Genomic DNA, 26200 nt, shown 5'->3' on the forward strand with positions numbered 1-26200 from the left:
TTATTGAGCTATTCCAAGGGCTCTTAAATGCCTACTTATTCTATGATGCAGAGCCAAGTCAGCTCAAGACCTCCTTTGTGGAGCCATGTTAATGAATGACTTTAGTTGGAAACCTAAAAAATTGCAATATAATGTTCAGAATCATGGAAATCATTTAGATGATGATTCTCTCTCCATAGAGTCTAATGAATTTATGACCAGCATTTGTCCTAACTTTGTAATGTTGTGTCAAGGATCTCAATGTTCTCAATGTTGCTTGGAAATGTATATCCCACATAGAGTGGTGAGGCCATGAAATGTATATCCCACTAGCTGCTGCTTTTTTCTCTTCGCCGGTTGTGATTCCTTGCACCTGCTCCCACTCGCAAAAGCTCCGAAACAGGTATAGTTGTTCCAGATGGGACCAGCTTGATATCACATTGGGTGGTATAATCAGACCTTTATTGTCTGATAAATCCAGCAGCCTTAGATTGGTCAACCGTGCCATATCCAGCGGCAACCTTTCCAAATGACATCTATTTAGTCTGAGAATCACAAGTTGCTTCAAAGATCCAAGTATCCAAGTACAGATACCTCTTGTTGTAACCCCCTGCATCCTTGTAGATTTAACGTACGGAGATTTGTCAAGCACTGGATCGGTGATAGGCTGCTGGGACCAATGATATTAGTACTCCGATCCAGTGTTGTAAGTGATTTGATCACCCCTCCAAAGAAAGTATTTGGAATTTCCAATTTTGATCTACTACTGGAATCCTTTTGCAACAACAAAGTCCTTAGCCGCCCTGAAGATGATGATTCCAATAATCCATCAGCTGCAGGCAGCTTTTGTATATAATTATTCATCAACGAGATGGCTGTGTAACCTGCTACAGCTTTGGTAATGCCGGATTCCATTCTTTGCCACTCCGTCAGTCCTTTACCAGCTCTGACCATGAATAGTTCATCATGATGAGATCTATTACCAACAGCAACAGGCGGTGATACAATTGAGATGGCCACATCACGAACTATATCATGCATTTTGATGAAATCCTGGCTCCATCCTTGAAACAACAGAGAAGACGCTTTGAGCTTATTCACAATCCTACGGGTTCTGCGTCTTGCATCTTCAATTGTTTCAACATTTTCAAATACTCCTGCTCCAAAACAATACCACATCATTTGCTCGATTTTGATCTCATAAACCTCAGGAAACAGACAACAATACAAGAAGAAGCGTTGGATTTCTACATCGTCCAGATAATCGTAACTCCATCGCACACATTTGTACACTTTCTGGTCCAAACCCTTGATGTATTGAGGTTCAACCCTTTTAATCTCTTGGAGTGCATCCTCCCAAACCTGTAAATCTTTCTTATCTCTTAGTGCTCCAGCAACTGTTACAATTGCTACGGGCAAACCCTTGCACTCCCTAGCAACTTCCTTAGCCACATCACGCAAAGCTCTAGTATGTTCCACCACATCACCCGCATTCCTTTTAAACAAACCCCAAGCATCATCTTCTGATAAGACGTCAAGAGCAATTTGTGGATGGGTCTTCATCTCATGGCATACATCTTGGCTTCGGGTTGTGAGTAGGATTTTGCAGCACCCTCTCTTCTCCCTCTGGTTGTTGTCATCCAAATCCAAGGGGATCCGCAATTGCTTCAAATCTAAGTTATCCCACATATCATCTAAGATAATAAGAATACTCTTCTCGTTTTGCAACTTTCTTGATAGCTTCTGTGCTTTTTCCAGTACATCTTCTTTTTCTTCAAATTCTAAGGGTAACATCCTTGCAATCTCACCTTGAATCGGTTTCAAGTTTGGATCTTGGGACACCACAGCCATCACGACCTTGTCAAAAAGCTTCTCTTTCTCCACTTGTTTGCCAATTTCCTTCACCAGAGTTGTTTTGCCCACACCTCCCATCCCATAAACCCAAATGACATGGACATTTTCATCTTTCAATGCCTCTTTGATTTCCTCTTTTGCTGACTCTCTCGATTTAAACATCTGATAATCTCTGTCACACATGAATTCTATAGCAAGAGGAGGAGCTGGATCAGATACAACATCAAACCTGCCACCTTCTTGAAGCTCTTTAATGCGTTTCATCTTCTCCCCTGCTTTCTTACTTAATTGGTAGCGTGAGCCACAGTTAAAGATACAAGCCCTTGAAGCAACTGCCATTCTCCTTAATTTCATTATCGATGAAACTATTTGTTTCATCTATAATAGACATCACATCTTCAAGCCATTTCGTAACATTATCCTTGATGTCTTCTCCCTTCCTCTCTGCTTTCTTTATCAACTTTTCAACGGATTCTTTCGTTTTCTCCAGTTCACGGACTTGCTTCCTGAGCTTCTCAATGTTTTCCTTCACCTTAACCACATTATTAACACGCTGCCCAACCGCTTCGAACACTGGTCCCAGCAAGCATTTTCCAATTTCTACTAAGATGGATGATACAAATTCCATGGCCATATCTGAAATTATTGTAAGAGAAAATGGAAATGAACTAACTCATTTTAATCTTCATTCCAGACTTTCATTCACAATATACAAAAAAGGAAGTGACAACTTTTTGTGATGAATTTAAAGCGCACAAATCTCACAATTCAATATTTTGCAAGAAAGAAAGAATAAACACTTGCCACATTTTCAAAGAACGTCAGCGGTGCAATTACCGTTGTCCTGATTTTCTCGAGGACAGTTTTGCCTATTCATTCAATTGTAATATTAGTATAAGGTTTATGTGATGAAAGCTTCTCCAACCTTCTTGCATAAATATTGTTGTGCCAAAAACCAAAAAGCACAAAAGAAAAATGCAAAATAAAGAGAAAACATATTAGTTTGTGTTTGGTTGCAACGCAAATGAATTTGTATTGATGTAAAACCATGGCAGTGCAAATGATTTGAGTGTAAATTCTGACATATTTTTATTTCAAATTTTAGTTTATTTTGTTTGATTGCGGTACAAATGAAATAAATTAAGATATGAAGCAGAATAAAGTAAAATCCAAAACAAAATTAAACAAGAAATTGCATTTTTTACATTTGCACCCCTATGTATTTGTACTAATGCAAATAAATTTGCACTACAACCAAACACAAAAGGATTATTCCATTTCAAATCAAGTTGGCTCAATCATAGAATAGTCAAAACGTAAAACAAATAATTTGAACACCAGCAAATCCAAGTCCTATACGCACCAATCCTCAACTAATGATAAAACCTGTTACCACTGTAAGACCAATTTGCATCAACATTAAGGATAACCATCATCAAGATACCATTTGAATGATCAAACTTCTCCATGTGATGTGATACATCCCAAAATCCATATAAATCCATTTCTAACAACCTATGAAATCCAATTACCATTAAATTAGAAAAAAATCTATTTCCAACTAATTTAACCGAAAAATGACCAAAAGTTAAACCACTTAATTATATCAAAACTCAAATATGGCCCAACCATTAAACTCAAGACGTCTCAAAGTTTCTCCCATCTCAAAACCAAACTCAATGGATGTCAATATCCATCAAGTTACCATTACTGGTGTAAATCATCAGGGGTCTAAAAAACTTAGAATTTAAGCACCTAATAAAAGGAATCAACACCACAAAAAAGATTCTGGACCATCCACAAGCCCTTACTTTCAATTTTTACTACAAAATTCTGAATATTAACCACGAAATTTCAATTCAGAGGCCCAAAAAGGTAGTTTCTGACAAACCAACTGTCCTAAGACTCATATTGGCTATTCTTACATCACCCTTGTATTGACCCTATGTGTTTTGATGATAAACAAATCCATTGAGTGTACTAATGATTGATTTAAGTGTGAAGTTGTAGTTATTGAGCTAAAATGTTTAACAAATTGCTATGAAGAATCCAAGCTTGAATGAAATGCATTGGGTGTCTATCAATTAACCTGCTCTTCTCCAAAGAAGAAGGATGCTACCAAGAATTGAAAAGAAAAAAAAAATAACATCAAGTTCCAGTGATCTACATTGTGTTAGTTTTTAGGACTTGACGTAAATTACTTGCATGAGATGCATTCTACGGGGTTGAACTTGACTAGATTTGAATGACCATACCTTAGATATCGATGGCTAGTATTAGCTCTAGTTCTTAGGTGTTCTTGAATTCATTCTTCGACTTGATCTATGTTTGGAAGCTTAAAAAAATAATTTTCTAGGCCATTGGTATCAATATCTCAAAGTTTTTTAGGTTGTGAATAGTGAATTGTTGATTACCTATAACAATCGAGGCTGGTGTTACCTAGACACTATTCGATAGTCAACTATTTCTCACAGCCAAGGTTGTGCAAGCATAAGTTAGTAACCAGAGGAACTCTCTAGATGTTGGTGAAATTCTCTAGAACCTTGTGGAACAATCAGAGTTTGTGTAGAACAACCTAAAGGGGTTGAGAGCAATCTAGACTTCCTCTAGAGTGTTCTTATATCTTATGGAGAAGGCATCCCCTAGAAAAGTGTAAATGGTAGAATGTTCTAGAGGTGCTTCTATATGATGCCAAATGTACATAGTTCTAGAGGATTTCTAGAGGGGATTAGTATAAATAAGGGTCTCCTCCTTCATTTGCAATAAGCATCCAAGTTATAAGAGGCATCCAAGTTGTAAAAGCACTCTTTGAGTTGTAAGCTTTCTTCTAGTGTAATACAATCTTTTCCCCTTACAATACTTGGTATGCTCTTGTGTGCCTTGGTGTGTCTATCCTTAGCACTTAAGCAACCTAGCAAGAAGGGTCTTGAGCGTGCAGTTTGGCTGACTTGGTTGGAGGGCCAACGGGAGTAGTTAGATCATGACAGTATGATATATTTGGTAGGGTTGAGACGGTAGCATTTCCGATGGAGTTAGGCTTTTCAAAACATGGAGAAGCTCAGGTGAAGACAATTAAGGTAGGGTTGAGACTCTGCATCGGAATGAAAGGTGTAAGGGAGAGGGAAGCAGAGTTAAGAAGTGTGGTAGTGTGCGAAATAGCGAATGGAGCAATGTTTGTCGAAGAAATAGAGAAGTGAGTGAGGAACCCTGGAGGAGGAAATGTTCGAGGAGCAGTGAGAAGAATAGTCTGGGGAAGGTTCTTTTTTTCCTGGATTCAGAGCAAGAGGTAGTGAAACTAGTGAGTTCAAGTCCATCGACATGTCTTGGATGAAAAATCCTTTTGCATAGATGGAGCTTTGATTTGGAAAAGGAGAAAATCTCCAGCGGGTATCTGAAGTGGAAGGTATCTTGTTTTGGCCTTCCCCTGTTTGCGTGGAGTTGGAATGTGTTTAAGGAATTGAGTGACATGTTGGGCGGTTTCATGGATATAGATCCCTTAAACTTGAGATGGAAAGATCTAGAAAGTGGTGTCGGTGTAGCTTCAGGGAGAGGTTTTCATGGTAAGGGTGGTGGTAGAGGGACTAGAGATGCTAAAAGGAAAGGGACTTCGGATGTCTAAACTAGTGGCCATTGATGCAAACCATCTGAATGCAACGTAAGGTCCAAGTACGTTAGCAAAGGGAGGATGGAAGAGGTAGGAAGGCAAAGAGTCGAGGGGAAACCATGGAAGCAGATTAGAAGGGAGGTTTTAGAATCTTTCTCTCCCACCATAGGAAAAAGAATCAACGGCGTAGGGAGAAACATCGAGGAGCTAAGCGAGAGAAGGTTCCAAGAACTTGTATAGGGTTTGTAGAGATTGAAGATGACCTGAGAAATTTCAACGAGTGGATTGGAGTTGTAGTTTGTAAGGATCCCGCGTGTGTGGTGAGTCCCAGGTATGCTAGCATTTCATATAGAGAGAATAGTTTAAATTCTCCCACCCGAACCATTTTGGGAGTTGGCGGTTCGATTTCGAAAAAAGCTAGTTTAGGTGGGCCAAAGATGAGGGAGGTTGGGCCTGAGCCTAGAGGTCAATTTCAAAACTTGGTTGGAAGCGAATTGAAGGTCCGAAGCCTTGTACCCATAGCTACCATCTGGGAAAGGCTGCGGGAAATCACTGAGGTAAGAAGAAACAAACTTACAACTACATACATTGGTGAGAAATGACTTGTGCTATATATACAGATTCAGTTGGGAGAAAATTCAAGCAAGAAAGACGCAATTAACTCAGTTGGGAGAAAATAGAGTATGGGGGAGCAATCAAATTTGATTAATTTGATAAGGGGCACACTTTAGTTGGAGAACAATGTTCTCTCTTTTTGGCCATTTTTTAAAGGAGCACAGCTTGCAAACTCCCCCATCTCTTACCTTACGAGTGGCCACTACGATTCTCCAAAACAACAAATAAGCCACAGATGCAACCATTTCATTTACTCTCATTATTTTCATTCTTTCTTTCTTCCTTTCTTCTTGTTCTTGTTCTTGTTTTTCTTCTTCTTCCCATGGATTTAGTGCAACCAAATCAGTCACTAAACTGCCATTATTCCCATTTCCTCTCTCTTTCTCAGACACACACACACACTCACTCTCACTCAATCTCTCGCTCTCCTCTTCCCTTCTTTTTATTTTTCTTTTCTTACAGGGAAAAGCGGAAGATAACCAACAATCCCTTTTCATGGATTCCTTTGTTCCTCAACAATGAATAAGAAGAAAAAAAGCAAAATTAAGAGGAGCTCTCGAATGCGATCGGAAGTAGCTTGACACTTGGAGAGGGCAAAGGAATTTTCTACATGAACAGGAGCTACCAAATGACCTTGGACATTTCAAAACTTGATTGGTGAATATTTGCTAAACGAAAGATAGCATTTATGAGCAAGAGTTTTTAATGAAGAGATCTTTGAGTTAAATCAATTCTAGTGTGAGAAAAACTAAGTAACCTTTTTGCTTAATTATTTTCCTAGAGTTTTCTTGAATCTCTTCAAGGGTTTGAACCTATTGTATTGTGCATACTCTTGCATCTAATATAGTTTGCATTGTACTTATTTCTGTCAACCTGTTAAGAGGCATTTACTTTGTATTGCCACCTGTAAGCCTATGTTCAGGTTTGATTGACATTTAGATGTTTCACTAGTTAGGTCTTATAGGCACCTAGAAGCTCTATTGGTTGTAAGGTTTTGCTAGCATCCAAAAGTCAACTATTAGTAGAAATATCTCAAGAAATTTCATGAGGAGAAGACGTAGGATGGGTTTGGCTAAACCTCTATAAATCTTTGTGTGCTTTACTTTTCAACAATCATTTAATTTATTTGTTCATCTTCACTTATTTGATTGTTTAATTATCTGTTGCACATTGCATAGCACACTTACATAGCCTTTCATTCTTTCAAGTTTGCATTCATTGTTTTAAAAGGCTTTAGTTGGGGGAAATCCTTTTAGTATCTAGTTCACCCCCTCTTGGGTTATTCTATTTGGGCAATACCTAAACAGTTTGATCACCTAAAATAGCCTCATTCCATAATGTATGAAAATGACCATTTTAGCCTTACAAAATTTAAATTAAAAAACTTTCCACAATCAGTAGCTCTCACTCCATATTATACTCAAGATAAGGTAAAGATGGGGGAAATGGTTAGTGTTATCTTCATCAACTAAACTTGTTGAACATTATGGGCAAAAAAATGATGAATCATGCCATATTTGTCCACCTTGAAATATTTGCAATAGAAGAAACCCAATCCACACTACATTCTAAATCATAGGAGAAACCACATCCAAAGTAGAAAATGACTCAAATATAATTAGGTAAGATTCCCCTTTGAGGCATTCTAGGTTCAAGGCATTCAAGCTATTTTTTATTCGAGATATTTTAAGCTATTCAAGTGGTTCTTGTGATTCTTTAATAAATAAAGAATCACTTAATCTTCATTTCACTCTGATAATCCCTTATCTCTCTTTCATTCAAACCCATCCCAATCCTTTAGTGCTTTCCCCATTGACATTGTCATTTAACAATTCCATCCACCACCACATCGAGGTCATATGGTAATTGGAAGCAAGCTGATAATGCCATCTATTATGGTCATACAAATTTGTTAGAGATGTTCCTATTAGACAATGTATTCCTTTAGTTCCAATCAAACTAATGTATTCTGAGTTTTATGATTAATCAAGTCAAATAATTATTATTTCATGTTTGTGGTTGGTGTGTTTTTTATGTTTTACACCATGAGCTAAACATTTTTTAGGCCTATGTTAGTTTAGAATGTTCTCAATCAATAAATTTAGTGAGTTTATCTTAACATTATTGATACTGATATAATATCGAATTGGTGGAATACTTGTCTCAATTGGTAGGGATAGACCCAAGGTACAATTATATTAGTGGGTGTTTATTAAGAAACATTGAATGAGGAATTGATGACCAATTTCTAGTTATACCTTAGACCTTAGAGACAAATTGGGAAAACTAGAAAGTTGCACTTAACCCCATATTGGATAAAGATATTGCATTAGGTTTTAGATTGGGCTACTATTGTTTCGCCAACTACTGAAATCCTCTAAGGGTTAAATACTTGGGTATGTTCAAGAAATTTAGGATACTACTTGAGTGGATGATCACTATGATAGGATTGACCCCTTTGTCAGACCAAGAGAATATCTACATTTACATTCTCTCTGATGTAAACCTAAAAATGATGACAGTGGATTTTAATGTTTTTTGAAATCATCTTGAAAAATGTATTTATATTTGTAATAAGTTATTTAATGAAAATCTTGCAAACAATTTTCAATCCTAGGGTCCATCTAATTAGAGGGTGTGACGCTACATTTAATAGTTAGGAAGGAGTCCTTCCTTAGAAGTAGTATTTGAATATTTTGGATTGAGAGGTTAAGAGCAAAAGACCATTTAGGGATAAAACCTTATAGGCTTTTATCTTGTATTAATCCATTATCCTTGTGTTTCATAGGGTGGTTGGAACCAAGGATCACTTACATTTAAGTGTTGGACCCATATTGAGCCCAATTTGATTAGTTCAATGGTTCATTAGATTTACCTAATGAATTCAGCCCATGTGCTTCTATGCATGGGCCAAACCCTTAAGTATCAATATGAAATATTTGTGGCTTCCACACCATACATTACTCAGGCCTAATTGACTTTCAATTGATATAACTAAGATACAACTTAACTAATGGGCTTAAGAACATTAACAAGTGGAAGTGAACAAATTGTCAACCGCCTATTGTTGGACTTTCTTTCACCACCATGGTGTATAAGCACTATAATTGCTGATTGTAGGGGGATTCTTCAATGCCTATCTTCTTTCTCAATTTGTCATGTTAAGAGGAATTTTAATAGGGTTGCACATAAATTGGCAAGGATTTCCATTTATTGTACTACAATTACTACGTGGTCGAATTGTCCTAAATCTCTAATTTAGTTCCTTTGTATGTTCTAATATTCAAAACTGGGATGAATGAAATCCCTTATGTCTAGAGAAGACTGAGGAGAGATTGGAGGAGGTAGTGAGACATGAATTCAAAAATTGACTACAGTTTAATGGACTATCAACTTTTCACATTCCAATGAGAAGTGGTACAAAATACTAATCTTATTGTATTTATATAGGGTGTATGCATTTTTGTAACTAGAAGGGACCAATGCGAAGGATTCTTTATGCCAAATGGCATGAGAATTAACATAGAAATACTCAGTGTACAATCAAGGTTCTCAGATCTTTTGATGAACTGCATTGAATTATGAGGAAATTCAATTGAACAAAACCCTGCAATTAGCAACATGGTGTTTCATATGCCAATGAGTACCCTTTAAGACCTCCCAACAGAGAATTTATGACAGTAAGAGCACCCCCTTCAAAAGTAGAAAGAAGCTAATTAAGGATAAGTATCATTGGATGAAGGAGTTTCATGAGGGCACTGTAATCATGGTTTATTTATGAGTTGAGTGATTTCCTATTAGGACATACCAAAAGATAAAGTAGAAAAAGATTGGCCCATTTTAAGTGCTACTAGGCCTTTTTGATTATCATATAGATCCAGAAGCAATAACAATGGTTGATCAGAGAGAAGCACAGAAGTCTAACACTTCTAACAAATTTGAGTGACTAGAAAGTGTAGAATATGTTTTAGTCAACAACTTTCAAAATAGAGCCTATTTTAGATTCTTAGTCAAGTAGAGGGAAAACCAACAATTTTAAAACTCTTGGATTAGTGAAAAAGAGTTTATGATGCTGAATGAATACATATGTAATGTTGCTAAGTTTGTTGCTTCCATAGAGTCAAGCTCTTGTTAACTCGACGGGAATGATGAGCACAAAAATAAAAAAAAAAAAGAAAGAAAAAATAGAAGTATTTTTTTGAATTTGTTTGTTTTTTGTAATATGACTAGAACTTTCTGTTTTGAGTATTTGTAATCAGGGGAAGTTGGGTGCACCCTCTATTGGGTTTTGGTCTCTTGGGCATTTTTGTAAATAGTTATCTTTTGGAGGGATTGTTTGAAGGTACTTTTGTTCCTCCTAAGGGACAACTTGTGAACGGGGCACATTCTAAAGGATTTTGTGTAATATTTTAGTTGGCCCCCCTAATAAGTAATAAGCTATCAATTCTTATAGAAGAGAAGGGGGTTATTTTGTAGGGGTAGTTTTGCGTCTTTTTCCTTTATTTAAGTTATGGCTTAACCCCAATTAGGCTTCTTAAAAGTCAACCCATTGGGTGCCTTTCAATCCCTTTATTGCCATGTGTCCATTGTTGATCACTTGAAGTGTCACGTATGTCTTTTTTGTTTAGCCACATCATAAGAAAACACATATCAAAGATTTCAGATTTACCCCTCACAAAATGGGTCCTCATACCCACATTATAGCTTTTGCAGCTGTACATTGGAAATATCTTGATACTTGTATGTTTCTATATATCCATGGGGAGATGTTTCCAATGCACAATTGCAAGGGTTGTGAGCTAGGTAGGTGTGAGGACCAATTTTGTGGGGAACAAATCTGATTTCCATATCCAATCCATTTTGGGTTTAATCATTATATTAACCTAACACCCATTAAATGTGGATATTATACTAGTTTGGATCTTGGGCAAACCACTTCACTTAAAACCTTGTTTAAAATTCTTCCCTTTTAGTAAAGGTAGGAAAACTTATACAAGATTTGTGAAGGTTTCTCTAACTTTCCTTTCCTTTCCCTATTTTTTCCTTCAAACCAAACATAGCTTTATGGAGAAGTGGGACTTAAGAGTTAAAAAGTTGACAACATTTAATTAGCGCTCTACCTTTAATTTTCCATGGTGGATTGAACATCTATTTTAAATCTCATTGTATTTATGTATTATATTTTCATTTTTCTCTCTAAATTTTATGTTTTTCACTAATTTATATATTTGTATTATCTAATCTAATATACATCCTTAAAATGGAATATAAGGCATCTAAGTTGAGAATTTGGAATTACTCGTGCAAGTAGATAGAAACCCCCCATGTGGAATTACTCGTGCAAGTTGAGAATTTGGAATTAATCGATGATTTTTTAAGTGTAGTGTTTTAATCAATGAATTTTAACTACTTTTACAACTTGTGTTTTGAGGAACTTCATCTCTCTCTCTCTCTCTCTCTTTCTCTTTTCTCTACACCTTTTTCTTCTATCCATGGTCAATTCTAGCTTTCCACTGTATTTCTTCTACACTTTCTTCTTCTCCACCTCTCTTTATCTTAGTTTTTAAGTCTTACCATGGGTGTGATTTTCTATTCTGCATGTTGGTTTTGTGTCTATTTGAAAATCCTCGAGGGAGCAACACCAACCTCGATTTAGGGATTTTTAGATCAGTTATTCTTCCTGGTTTCAATTTTTGGCCTTTTGGGTTTTGTGTTTTTTCTAGCAGTATCATGGATGGGAGTTTCTAGGGTTTTTCTTAGAAGCAACACAATGGAGGGTATTTAGGTCTTTTATGGTTCTTCTTTTCAGTTTTGTTTTTCCATTAGGGTGCATTTGGAAGTGACGCAAGTGGAGTGTAAATCACAGTTCAAGGTAAATTTGCACTCAGGTTCACTTTTGCCTTTGTTTGGCAACATTATATTTATGCATTGACAAGTGACAGAAAACACATTTTCCAATAAATATTTACATTGACAATAAGATGTAAAAGTACATCAGTAAAAAAGAAGTAAATTTTCATTCAAGTGGACTTTTGATTAAAAAAGGAATATGTTTTACTGGAATTCTAGTATGCATCCGTTACAACTAAAAGTCTGTTTGGTAAGAAGGTAAATTTGTCAATGCAAAACAAACACAACTTTTGCAATTTATATGGACTGTTTTACATCTACATATTTGCATTCACACTTATTTGCATTGTTTCCAATCAAAGAATTAGTGGGATCATAATTCATCATGGTTGTGGGATTTTAGGGTTTTAGATTTTTTTCCTTTTATCTTCCTACTTTTGTGTTTTCATTTTTGGCAAGCAAGAGAGCTTCTTGGGTTTTGCTTTGAACAACAACATGTTGGAGGGCTTTTAGGATATCCTTTCTTTCTATTTGTCTTCACTTATTTTTGTTCTACATATCTTTATTTTTAGGGATGGATGTGCCAACAAATACTTTTATTTGTTGTAGAAGCTATGATGGTGAATTGTTTCCACTTGTAAGGACCAACCCAAGTACTGGATTTGTGACTATGGAGTTCCTATGGCAAGAAAATTGTCGTTGGTTCTGTTCCTTATTCTTTCTTTATTTTCCCCTCCTATTCCATCTCTATTCTATTACCAAGTTTATTTAATTATGATATCATAAGTTGACATCTTCAACCCAAACAATTGAATATCTAGCCTAACACCTAGAGGGAGAAATGCTTTCATTTATATTCAATTTTAAGAACACTATAAAGAAGCTATAACACCTAGCAAAACTCAAGTATAAATTATCCAAATAGCTTTCGATGAGGAGTAATTTGGCCCGACTCGTTAGCATGAGGACACGTGGAATGACCTGATGGTGGGACGACAGATTAGAATTTTTGAACACCTTAGTGGGCCAGGTCACCTCGAGCACTTCGGGCACCTCAGCCAAGATCGTCAAGGTCCGAGTACTTGTGATGACGCAACTTGCCAAGGTGCCATGTAGCATTCTTCTAGAAGGGAACCAACCATCTCCGATTTCTTTGGGATCATGACGCACGTCAGCAAGCCTTATCCTCATCCAGCTCGGATCAGACGAACTCAATAAGCCTTATCAGCTCACACGAAGTTCATTTCTAGGTGCAAAATGGACTCCGAGTTACATGGACCAGTGATCTCAGAAACACTTCGTGAACTCCATGGAAGCTCACTTTTATAAAGGCCCTCATCACCCACACAAGGTACGCACGGCTTAGCTCTCTAGTCCTCTTACTTACTAGCATTCAAGCTCGCTACCACACTCTTCGCTAACTTAAGCATCAGAATGTCCACACCAGGTAAAGCACATTGAAACCTCTGATATTGTTTCCTTCCAATTTGACCGACCACATAAGCAGACTGACATCCGAGCTGCCATCCAACAGGAAGCAACCAGCTCAAACATCATCAGCTTTAACCCTTTCTGTCTTATTTGATCTTGGCTCAAATCTAGATGGACCCATAGTCAAAATCCATAACAGTTCTGTTTTCATATCTTTGAAACCATATCTAACACTCTATCTAGAAAATGCCTCTATTTAGATAGATCCAAATATAAATTGGATCACTTTTACTTGATTGACTTCAAATACAACATAAATGTTATATGATACTTTTAACTAGTTTTTTACCAACCAATTGGACTAGTGATTCAGTGGCCCAGCCATAATCTTAATTTAGCTAATCTCCTACCCACTATATTAAATATCATTGGTTCAATGAATAACCAATTGACCTATGCAATTGAATCATTAATTCATTCAATTTGATGGGTTATTGGTTTATGTATTATTTTACCTCTAGGAAAATCTATGATCCCAAAAAATTATGATAGAAAAAAAAAGCTTTGAGCAATCAAACCCCCTACGAAATGCACCTGATTGGTTACTACCTTTAATGATACCAATTTACTGGTTATATGTTTTTCTAGTATCATAATCAAACTTTTTTCATCGTTTTTAATAATGAAAGCATTATGGGTTAATTAACTGACATGGACGAATGAGCCCCTAATTCATTGTCTCGAAAGGAAAAAGTAATTGAATCTTATAAGACATGTTTTGAAACACTAATCTTACAATGTTTATATGTTTATATATAAACATACACATCCAAACCCATATCCATCCTACAAGGAAGCAAACCTATGACCTATCTAGTCTTATATTTGATCATTTTATCAACTAAAGCTAACTAAATAGGAATATGGTAATGTTAGATCTTGGTTTGATCAGTTCCATTCATTGAATTAGTTAAAATTCCCTATATGTGTTGATTAATGTAATTGTTGATCAAAAAAAGATTGGGTAGATATTCTTTGAATCAATAGGAAAGGGAATTGTAAGCTAAGGTGGCATTTGATAAATTTAATTTCTAAAGTCTAGAAAAATCTGAAAAGACTCTAAAAGCATGATGTGAAAAATTTACTTTTTTTTTTTGCTTTTATAGAAATCCAAGTGTTGTGACATCTAAAGAAATATACATTTTATTAATTTACACATTAAATATTTATTTAAATAACAATAAAAATTATTAAAATATTATATAATATTAAAAATAAATAATAAAAAAGAATAATTAGAGCGTATTGTCACAAGGTGACATACTGGGTTGCTGGACTAGAGGATTTTTAGATGTTTCTTGAGGCTTCTAGCCAATTCTACATGTTTTTGGGTGTTATGGAGTGTTCTTCATGTGTCTAAAAGGGACTACATGTTGGTGAAACTCTTTAGAACCATGTGGAATAAACTAGAGGGGTTGGGAGCAATCTAGACTTCCTCTAGAGTGTTCTTGTATCTTATGGAGAAGGCATCCCCTAGAAGAGTGTAGATGGTAGAATGTTCTAGAGGTGCTTCTGGATGATGATAAGTGTACATAGTTCTAAAGGATTCTTGGAGGTGCTTAGTGTATAAATAGGGGTCCCCTCCTTCATTTGCAACAAGCATCCAAGTTGTAGGAGGCATCCAAATAGTAAGAGCACTCTTTAAGTTGCAAGTTTTCTTCTATTGCAATACAATCTCTTCCTCTTACAATACTTGGTGTGTGTCCTTAGCACTTGAGGAATTTAGCAAGAAGGGTCTTGGGTGTGCAGTTTGGCTGATTTGCTTGGGGGCCTAAGTGAGTGCCACACGACTTAGCAAACGGGAGCAGTCAGGTTGTGACAAGTGGTATCAGAGCAACTTTGTTAGGGGTGTGTGGGAGCTTGTGCATGGGCATGATGTCGAACGGACTCAACAATAACAAGACACATGAGCAAGAGAAGGGCCACTCCAAGAAAACAATAGAAGCGTCAAGGGACATCCTTGCTACCTTGGAGACTAGGATGGCAAGGTTGGAGTTTTCCATGAGACATGCAAGACAAATTCACAGACATTGGTAGTTGAGTTAATGGCCGAGAGGGTAGGCTGGTGGAGCTCAAGGCAATCATGGAAGAGATCGTGGGTCTTGCCTAGCATGGGGAAGACAAAGAATGGGAAGGGCTACAAGCCAAGCTAATGGGAAGCTTGGCCAAGGTCCAAATAAATGTGGATGAGCTAAAGGCAAGCGTGGTGCTCTACAAGAAGTTGTTAGCATAGGACGAGGTGGGGATTCTACAGGGTGTGCCAAAGGTAAGGGCACCTAAGCCACCTCATTTCCATGGTTTCAGGGATGCATGGGCATTGGACAACTTCCTATGGCATGTGGAGTAGTACTTTGAATTCATGCACATAAGGGATGAGTAGGTCAAGGTACGTGTTGCCACTGGGTACTTAATTGATAAAATTGTCTTGTGGTGGAAATGGGACTGCGCAGACATGGATAAGGGGTAGTGTCACATTGCACATGGGATGAGTTCAAACGGGACATCAAGTGTCAATTCTATCCGGAGAACATAGAGTACTTGGCATGGCACAACTTGTGAAAGTTGAAGCATACTAGGCCGATTAGGGAGTATGTACGGGAGTTCTCCACATTCATCCTTGAGATACCCAACATGGCGGACAAGGAGTTGTTGTTGAACCTCATGGATGAACTTCAACCATGGCAAGAAATTGAGCTAGAATGTAGGGGGTGTAGGATCTAGCCACTGCCATGGCCGAGGTAGAGAAGTTAAGGGAGAGCAACATGGATAGCTCAATGGAGCCCAAGTGTGCAAGGGGTGGCCACGACATAGGTGGGGGAGATGACCACAACCACAGGAACGGTCAGGGCATGTGGAGTGATTACTAGGGCAAGGGGGCCAAACCAAAGCATTGGATAGCAAGACCAATCCGCCTAAGTCAAGGGACAAGGGCAAGGAAAAGCTGAATTGCTTCATTTGTGAAGGGGACCACTATGCCCGTGATTGTCCACATTGAAGAGCACTTAGTGCACTAGTGGCACATATGGGACAAAAGGAAGACAGCCTTAAGGCGGCCAAGATTTGGCCATTGCACTTACTTTGCAGTGTTAAAAGGCTAGAGGGGCCGGGTAAGGTGCAGCCAAGACCACGACAGGGTAAAGGCTGATGCATGTGGAGGTGTTGAGAAGACCTAGGCCATGATCAACACAGGGGTGACTCACAACTTTGTCTCAATTGGGGAGGCAAAGTGCTTGGACTTAGAGGTCACAAAGAGCACGGGTATGACCAAAGCAGTTAATTCCCAAGCATGTGAAATAGAGGGCATTGCTCAAGGGGTGATCATCCCACTAGGGAAATAGCAAGGTGCCATAGATGTGACCGTGGTGTCAATGGATGACTACTAAATGATATTAGGTATGAACTTCTTCAACAATGTACGGGCTATGCCCATTCCTTATGTGTGGGTGTTGTGCATCATTGAGGCAAGGGCTTCATGCATCCTACCTTTGGTGGATGGGGCATGTGAAACAATGAAGAGGTTACCAGCCCTACAACTGGGCGTGGGGCAAGGCCATGGGGGCCAATCTAGTCCAGGGGTGGATAAGCAACCTAGGGCAGTACAACACGACAAGTAGGTCCAAGGCAAGGACAAAGTCATGTGTGCAGGCCTAAGCCAAAGCAAAGGCCGATGAGGCAAGGACACTGGTAGGGGCCAGACAACTGATCAAGATTGGAGAAAATGGGTGGCTATAGCAGCTATGAAGGTTACATATCCAAAGGGCAATGAACCTAAGGAGATTATCACTGAGACCATGACTGCTTTTCCTGTGGTAACTCCATGGGTGGAATAGGCAGTTAAGTGGAAAGGGTTTCCTGCATCAAAAGCATCGTATGTACGAGTGAACGACCTGATTGTGGCCAGCCATGAGGATTTGATCAGGCAATGGGATGCACAATCTAATTGAGTGCAACGAGGGCGTTGCACAATCAGGTGGGGGAGAATGTCATGGGGTGACACAATGGGTTGCTAAGCTAGAGGTTTTCTAGATATTTCTTGAAGCTTCTAGCCAATTCTGCATATTTTCGAGGTGTTCTAGAGTGTTCTTCATGTGTCCAGAAGGGCTTAGATGTTGGTGGAACTCTCTAGAACCTTGTGGAACAATCCGAGTTTGTGTGGAACAACCTAAAGGGGTTGGGAGCAATCTAGACTTCCTCTAGAGTGCTCTTGTATCTTATGGAGAAGGCATCCCCTACAAGAGTGAGTGTACATAGTAGAATATTCTAGAAGTGCTTCTATATGATGCCAAGTGTACATAGTTCTAGAGGATTCCTAGAGGGGGTTAGTGTGTATATAGGTGTCTCCTCCTTCATTTGCAATAAGCATCCAAGTTGTAGGAGGCATCCAAGATGTAAGAGCACTCTGAGTTGTAAGCTTTCTTCTAGTGTAATATAATATTTTCCTCTTATAATACTTAGTGTGCCCTTGTGTGCCTTGGTGTGTGTGTCCTTAGCACTTGAGCAACCTAGCAATATGGGTCTTGAGAGTGCACTTTGGCTGACTTGCTTGGAGGGCCAACGTGAATGCCACATGACTTAACCAACGGGAGTAGTTAGATCGTGATAGCATGCTATGCTTGGTAGGGTTGAAAATATAACATTTCCGATGGAGTTAGGCTTTTCAAAAGATGGAGAAGCTCAGTTGAAGACAATGAAAGTTGGGATGCGACTCTGTGTCAAAATGAAAGGTGTAAGGGAGAGACAAGTACAGTTAAGAAGTGTGGTAGTGTGTGAAATAGCGAATGGAGCAGTGTTTGTCGAAGAAATAGAGAAGTGAGTGCGGAACCTTGGAGGAGGAAATGTTCGAGGAGCGGTGAGAGGAATGGTCAGGGGAAGGTTCTACTTTTTTCTTTCTAGATTCAAAGGAAGAGGTAGTGAAACTAGTGAGTTCAAGTCCATTGACATGTCTTGGATGAAAAATCCTTTCGCACAGATGGAACTCTGATTTGGAAAAGGGGAAAATCTCCGGCAGGTATCTGAAGATGAGGGAGTTGGCAGTTCAACTTCGAAAAAAGCTAGTTTTGGTGGGCCGAAGATGAGGGAGGTTGGGCCTGAGCCCAGAGGTCAATTTCAAAACTTGGTTGGAAGCTAACTAAAGGTCCGAAGCCTTGTACCCATAGCTACCATCTGGGAAAGGCTGCGGGAAATCACTGAGGTAAGAAGAAACAAACTTACGACTACATACATTGGTGAGAAATGACTTATGCTATATATACAGATTCAGTTGGGATAAAATTCAAGCAAGAAAGATGCAATTAACTCAGTTGGGAGAAAATAGAGTATGGGGGAGCAATCAAATTTGATTAATTTGATAAGGGGCACACTTTAGTTGGAGAACAATGTTTTCTCTTTTTGGCCTTTTTTTAAAGGAGCACACCTTACAAACTCCCCCATCTCTTACCTTACGAGTGGCCACTACGATTCTCCAAAACAACAAATAAGCCACAGATGTCACCATTTCCTTTACTCTCATTTTTTCCTTTCTTTCTTTCTTTCTTTCTTTCTTTCTTCCTTTCTTCTTGTTCTTGTTTTTGTTTCTTCTTCTTCCCATGGATTTAGTGCAACCAAATCAGTCACCGAACTGCCATGGATTCCTTTCTCTCTCCTCTTTCCTTCTTTTTATTTTTCTTTTCTTATAGGGAAGAGTGAAAGATAACCAACAATCTCTGTTCATGGATTCCTTTGTTTATCAACAATGAATAAGAAGAAAAAAACAAAAATTAAGAGGAGCTCTCGAATGCGACCGGAGGTAGCTTGACACTTGGAGAGGGCAAAGGAATTTTCTACATGAACAGGAGCTACCAAATGACCTTGGACATCTAGAAAATACTTTATTTCTCCATGCATAGGGGTCCACTCTATGCTATCAAATGCAACCTAAGAATAAAAGAAAAAAAAAAGAAAAAGAAAAAGAAAACATCAAGTCCTTGTTTACTTTTCGAATAGTTACTTAACTAGGTAAATGCAGTTACCTAGGCAAGTTTTTCCTAGGAAACATTTACCGAGTAAGTGCATTTATCCATGTTCTTTAATTTTTCATGTAAATAAGGTAATGACCATTTTAGCCATAAAAATCCATTATTTAAAGGGACATTTTTGTCCCATTCAAGTGTTAGAAATTTCTCCTTAAGTGGAAAAGTTATTTATCCACCTAGGAGATGGGTATCACTTACCCGGTAAGTGGTAAACAGGAAAATAAACTTTCTCTGGTCCCTACATAAATCTGAAAAGAAAAACATAGGATTCTTGGTCAATGGGAACCAAAATCCCAATTACCAACTTTCCTCCTCTCAAAATCCAAAAAAAGAACACGCCACAAGGTTTAGCATGGTTCAAGTTTGTAGCTTACGTCCATTAGAAGAGAGGGAAAGATATACACTAAAAATATCAAGAGATACATAACTGACCTCTCTACAATCTTACAACAAATTGTTCGTCCTCACTGAACTCTAATCATAGATAACCAATGACTTAAATAAGCAGAACATCTAATTCTATCAGAATTATACAAAGGCTCCTATTACTCCTATAAATGTGTAAGTCCCCAATAGTTTAAGAACAATACAAATGAAACCCTATAACTTTTAACACCTTCTCTGAAAAATATCCAAATATAACCAAAAACATTCTTTGCAAAATCACATTCTAAGGTAAAATGGAAATGCTCTATTTGGTTACTTTTAAGCTCTAGTTGAACAATGAATTCCCACAAAAAAATTACTTTTAAGCTATTCAAAGAATCAACTCCTAGAAAGAGTTTTGAATCCAAAAAATGAATTTGCATAGATTCCAACTTAATTATGATACTTAGCGTCACAAAATTCATCATAATCAATTCTCTTAATGCATTCCCAAACAAAATTCTAATGTCATTGTATTTATGTCATAAATATTTTTGTTTTCAAAAATAAAAATTATATGACAAAATTTTAAGAGTAAGGTGCAAGGAAATTAGGAGAGAGAACAATGCAATCAACACTTGATACAATCACCTCTTCAATCCCTTTTCCTTGGCTTCAAGATTTCCAACACAATGTTCACTGAATAATGAATAGAAAAGTTTATTAGGAAACACTCCATGTGCATAAAGCAAATGGGTTATCATTCTCTCGCCTCCCTACTCCCTTCTTTATATTTAAACGGCTAGCATGGACCCAATCTTTCTCTATGTCAAATATGAATTAGAAGAGGCCTATGTAATACATAGATTGGGGTCAAACATTCCCCATATTTTATAAGGAAGTAATTAGTTTTAGCTTTTAATATAAAGAAAACTGAATTAGTTGCAAGTGAATTTAAATAGCCCAATTGCAAATGTTTTTTTGTTTTCTAAAAATTCTGAAAAACACAAAATTTAGGGGAGCTATATAGAGCTTAAAGGATCAATTTTTCTAACCCACAATGAAACCAGCAGGTTAGACAGTTAACTTATCACCTAGTAAAAATTTTGGGTTCATTTTACCACCAAACCATTTACATACTTTATGAATTTTTGGTATTTTCTCTATTTTTTAAGTTTTTCTCTAATTTTATATTTTTATTATTTAATTATGACATCATAGGTTGACCTCTTTGACCCGAACAATTGAACTAATGATAAGTAGATGTAAAAGTGGTTTCTTTTATATAGTCAATTATAGAACACTGTAGAGGAGTTGTGACACCTAGCAAAATATAATTCAAGGCTGAATCCAAAAAGCATTAAGCCTTACTGCCTTATTGGATCTTGGATAACATCTAGATGTATTTCTCTCTCTCTCTCTCTTTGTTCTCTACTCCTTTCCCTTCTCTCCATGGTCAATTCTACCTTTCCACTATATTTCTTCTACACTTTCTTATTCTCCACCTCCCTTTATCTTAGGTTTTAATTTGTTTTACCATGGATGTCATTTTCTATTCTGCATGTTGGTCTTTATCTCAATTTGAAAATACTCGAGGGAGCAGCATCAACCTCGATTTAAGGCTTTTCAAAGTTATTCTTCTTGGTTTCAATTTTTGGCCTTTTGGGTTATGCGCTTTTGCAAGCAATATCATGGATGAGAGTTTCTAAGGTTTTGTTAGAAGCAACACAATGAAGGGTATTTATGTCTTTTAGGATTCTTCTTCTCGGTTTTGTTTTTCCACTAGCTGGATCATAATTCTTCATGGCAGTGGGATTTTAGGGTTTTAGACTTTTTCGTTTTGTCTTCCTATTTTTGCTTTTTTTTGGTAAGCAAGAGGGCTTCAAGGGTATTGCTTTGAACAACAACATGGTGGAGGGCTTTTAGGATTTCCTTTCTTATTATTTGTCTTCACTTATTTTTGTTCTGAATAGATTTGTTTTTAGGGAAGGACGAGCCAACAAGTACTTTTGTTTGTAGAAGAAGCTATGATGGTTTCCACTTTCAAATCTACTTGGAAAGATAGTGTTTTCATCTAGGTGGTGGTAAGAAATCAAACCATTTTAGGTCAAATGGGCCAATCTATTTTGCTATAATTAAATCACAAAATTCAAAATTTGTTAAGATGCAAAAAAATATAAAAAAAATAAAAATTGGGAGTCAGACATCGTTTCACCTCAAAACCAACTTTTGTCCAAAAACCATTTTATTTGGTTAGCGAACCACTGATCTGGGTGGTCAAACCATCAACCTAGACAATAATTTTTGGTCTTTTATTTGTTTTTCTAATTTTTATTTTTTTGTTAGAGCTGGCCATCCGTTTGGATTGAACAGTCAGACCATTCGACCCTAGAACAGGTCCCTATTTGGGCCAATTTTAAAAACCTTGGACGAGGAGTGGGTGCCTTGCCTTGAGCTTGGCTTGGTGTGCGGCACGGCCTGGCCCAAGCCCCGACCCATGGACCAACCCGACCCGTGGCACGACATGGACCGTGCACCATGCCAAACCGTCCCCCCAAATTATCATAGGAGGGAGGTATGACCCGAGATGCCTCGTGGGCCAACATGACACAACTCGCACTTTGTGTAGGCCACATGCGGGTTGTATCATACTAACCCAGCACAAGCCAATTTACACCTCTACTTGCACCCCCTCCCCCCCCCCTGCCCAATACTGGGGATGGGCAAAGAAATTTGAGGATTCCCATCCTTGATGAGGAGTAGGGTGCCTTGCCCCTGAACTCGCCCGACATTGAGGAGTGGTTACCTTGCCCTAAACCCTCGTGACACTAGGGACGAGGCGGGGATGGAGTAGAGTGTCTTGACTATGGGGCGGGGAAAGGGATGGGGTGCCCTGCCCTGAACCCACCCCATTGTCATTCCTATATTATTGTTAATATTAGTGGAATTAATAAAAATGTTAGCTTTTATAATTATTTTTATTTGTTTAAAATTAATCAAAAATTTATTTAAAAATAGTAAAAAGAATAAAAAATATTAAAATTAATATAAATTATTAATAAAACTAAATTTATTAAAATATATATGTTCATATTCAATTAACAATAATTATTTTTTATAAATCAACATTAAATGAAAAATAAAATTATTAAATCTTTCAGATTTTCTCGTGCATCACATGGATCCCTACTAGTACAACATATTTCTCTGTATATTCAGCAAAGTAGTAGGACTTTAAAAATTGAAAACATTCTAATTAGTAGATACTCCATGTCTCACTTTTTTAGGTAAATGGAAATGCTATATTTGGTTTCAGTTCTACTTTGAATAGTCATTAGTTGAAGAATGAGTTCTAAGATAAAAATTATTATATTCTAATCTATTCATGGTGTTTTCACGGTAGACTCCTGGTAGTCGGTTAGCCTCCGAAGGTCTGGAGATGGCGGCAGGGATGAGAGAGGAGGTGGAGAATAAAGGAGAGAGGGAGAGTCCTCTTGTGAGAAACCCTAGGTCCAGGCTGTATATGTCTCCCCTTGGGGAAGAATTGCTCTCTCTCTTTTATAGAGAGAGTTAAGGCTATTAAGGAAGGAGTTCTTTTCTATTACGAAAGATAATCTTTCCAGTTAGGGAAGGAGATCTTATTAAAGGATCATTATGAAAGAATCCTATCACTTCCAGATTCTCTTTGTATGTGACCCTGTTATGCTGATGTGGCATGGGTGACATCATCATTTGGCAGGCATACTTTTATTGAACCCACATGTGTAATTTAAAGACACATGTGTATCCGACATTTATTCCCGATATATCTTGATTCTATGATTCTATAATGGTGTCAGGTTCATTGCAATCCTGCGTGTGTTTTAGCTTTATCGCAGATTCGTGCTAGACGAAGTTCATTGCGGCCAATTCGAGTATGAGTTCATCGCAATCGTGGATCTTGTGATGAATTCATCACAATCATGTGTTGGGTTCAGGGTTCATTGCAGTGTTCATATAGTATTGGTCTGACACATTCTATACTCTGATGGTCTTACTGACCACCATATACCTACACGTGAAACTAATTCTTAGAATTAATTGAAGAATGAGCCTATGAAAGGGATTGGAATAAATTCAAACTTAAATATTATACTTAGTGTCTAAGTTCATCATAATAATTTCTGTTAATGCGTAATAAACAAAATGCTAATGTCATTGTTCTTTTGCACAAGGATAATTGGAGAGAGATAAACTATATATTTCCACTAGCACAAGGATTAGACTTACAGCGTACTTTAGTTGGCTTCTCTCAATTCTCAATGTTTTAGTTTATCCCTGAAGATATTTAAATGTGGCACTTCTATTATGGAAAAATGAAAGTAAAGAATCGAATATAACAAGTAAGGGGCGTTCTACAACGTGAATCATTTTTCTTGTTGATAGTTCCAAATTAAATCAAAACCATCTGCTTTGGAAACAAATTGTTAATGTGCCCTATGATGTGTATGTGTTTTTTGTTTTCATGACTGAAACCAAAAACATGATCTTGAATTTCTGGTTTCAAAAACATGATTTTCACTTTGGTTACTTAATATTATATTATCAGGTTCCGTAAATCATATAATTTTTATATTAAAAAATTTGCTTTTGTTTTAAAATCTATTATTTCGATGGTTCCAAAAGCATGTGTTGTTTTTTGAAACAAAACCAACTTGCTTTTCCCTTTGAAAAGAAAAACAAAGTTGAAGAACATATTTTTCACTGATGTAGTGACTCCAAAAATAAGTGAAAACAAAAACATTCATATTGTATAATGCCTCCTAAAGAAGAAAATTCCAATTATATTTCTCATTTTGCCACATTAGTTGATTTAGCAAATCACCTTGAGAAATCACTCAAAAACCAATTGGATAGAGGAATTGGTGACTCTCATTCCATGTTTAGGGACAATATTCTAAGCTGAGGATTTAAAAGTTAAAACATCAGGTCAGCATTATTAAGAGAAAATGCATTTCACTAAAGAGACCAATAATTAACCAAATACCAAATATGATTTAAGGTTGTATAAATCAAGGTCTAAACAGGTTTGATCCACAATAGTAGTATCTACCAAATCCCCTTTTGGGTACAATTCTTTGGCTGTCACAATTTTACCAAGAATGTGGTAGTATCAATTAGGCTTGGGCTAATGGTGTCTCTCCTAGGGTTGAGCAAATGGGTAGGTTTTACCCAAAATTGAATGGAACTAACCACAAACTTGCCTTGCACCGACCCTACCCGATATGTTACAGGGTAGGGTCTAGTTCCCAACTCTTAGAACTGACCCCCACCCAATATAGTTAAGGGTCTAGGGGTTTACCCTACCCGAACTGACCTGACAAATCGACCTTAATTGGAATTGGCAGTGCCGGATTTAGAACCGAACTTGCATTGAAGTAAACCAGCCCCAAAATATTTTTGAGGATGTGAAGATTTGAATCCAAGCCTCATGGTTAAAAAGGGCATGGTCTCACTCGACCACCGAGTTAATTGATTTGATCATGTGTTTTCATTTTAATTTTTGAATGTGTATAATATTTAAAAGGTAGTATTTACAAAATTTAGATTGTAATGATGACTTTTGAGCCATATATCAATATATTATGCTAATATACATATTATATTACTCAATTTAATCAGTAAAGATATTTTAAATTATATGTTATATTTATTGGGAATTAATTAAGATTTTAAAGAACATCTTTCATTTTTTAAAGGGGAGAGTGACCAAAGAACATGTTCCCTAGGTAGACCCTAGAACCGACCCTAGTATGCCAAGGCCAGAACCAATGTTCATTGAGTAGGTTCCGATTTCAAAAACAACCAACCACAACAAGGTAGGTTCTAGGTTCTGCCATGGAACCAAATTAATTAATGGGTACTCCATGTTTCACTTTGTAAGTTAAACGGCAATACTATATTTGGTTTTAGTTTTGCTCCAAAAATTATCTCTGGTTGATGAATGACTTCTTAGGAAAAAATTATTCTTGTAAGCTATTCAAAGAATCAAATACTAGCTAAAATGAGTTTTGAATCCGAAACAAGAATTGATTCCAACAAATTTCATAAATCCAAACTTCAATGTGATTCTTAAAGTCACAAAATTCATCATAATCAGTCCTTTGATAAGATTTTGAGAAGTTCTCAATAACTTACAAGGAGGCTTGGAGTACTAGATAGAATCAATGTATGATAAATGGATATAAATATCAAGGAAATAGAAAAAATAAATAAATAAAGAGAAGGCCAGAGAGAGTCTTTATTGGAGATTTGTCAGCGTACCTCCATTGTTACTCTCAAGTCTAAACAACAAAATCACCTCTTCAGTGGATTCAATCTCTCTGCCTTTGGCCTCCAAATGTTCAACACAGTGCTCACTGAACAGAAAATGTTTTATTCAGAGACACTC

General features: G+C 37.2%; 1 protein-coding gene across 1 annotated transcript; it reads right to left on the minus strand.

Annotated features, from left to right (window-relative positions):
* Positions 1-26200, minus strand: LOC104596933 (putative disease resistance protein At4g27220). Its single transcript, XM_010258248.2, has 2 exons — positions 26074-26200; positions 1-2469 (listed from the first exon to the last, which is right to left on the minus strand). The coding sequence occupies exon 2, from the start codon at positions 2209-2211 to the stop codon at positions 544-546; it is 1668 nt and encodes a 555-aa protein (XP_010256550.2). The 5' UTR covers positions 2212-2469; positions 26074-26200; the 3' UTR covers positions 1-543.

This window comes from Nelumbo nucifera, chromosome 5, assembly GCF_055504915.1.
Source record: "Nelumbo nucifera cultivar China Antique chromosome 5, China Antique-T2T, whole genome shotgun sequence".
Classification (NCBI taxonomy): domain Eukaryota; kingdom Viridiplantae; phylum Streptophyta; class Magnoliopsida; order Proteales; family Nelumbonaceae; genus Nelumbo; species Nelumbo nucifera.

Coding starts and splice junctions, on each gene's coding strand:
- LOC104596933 (XM_010258248.2), bottom strand. CDS start 2,211: ATGAAACAAATAGTTTCATCGATAATGAAATTAAGGAGAATGGCAGTT.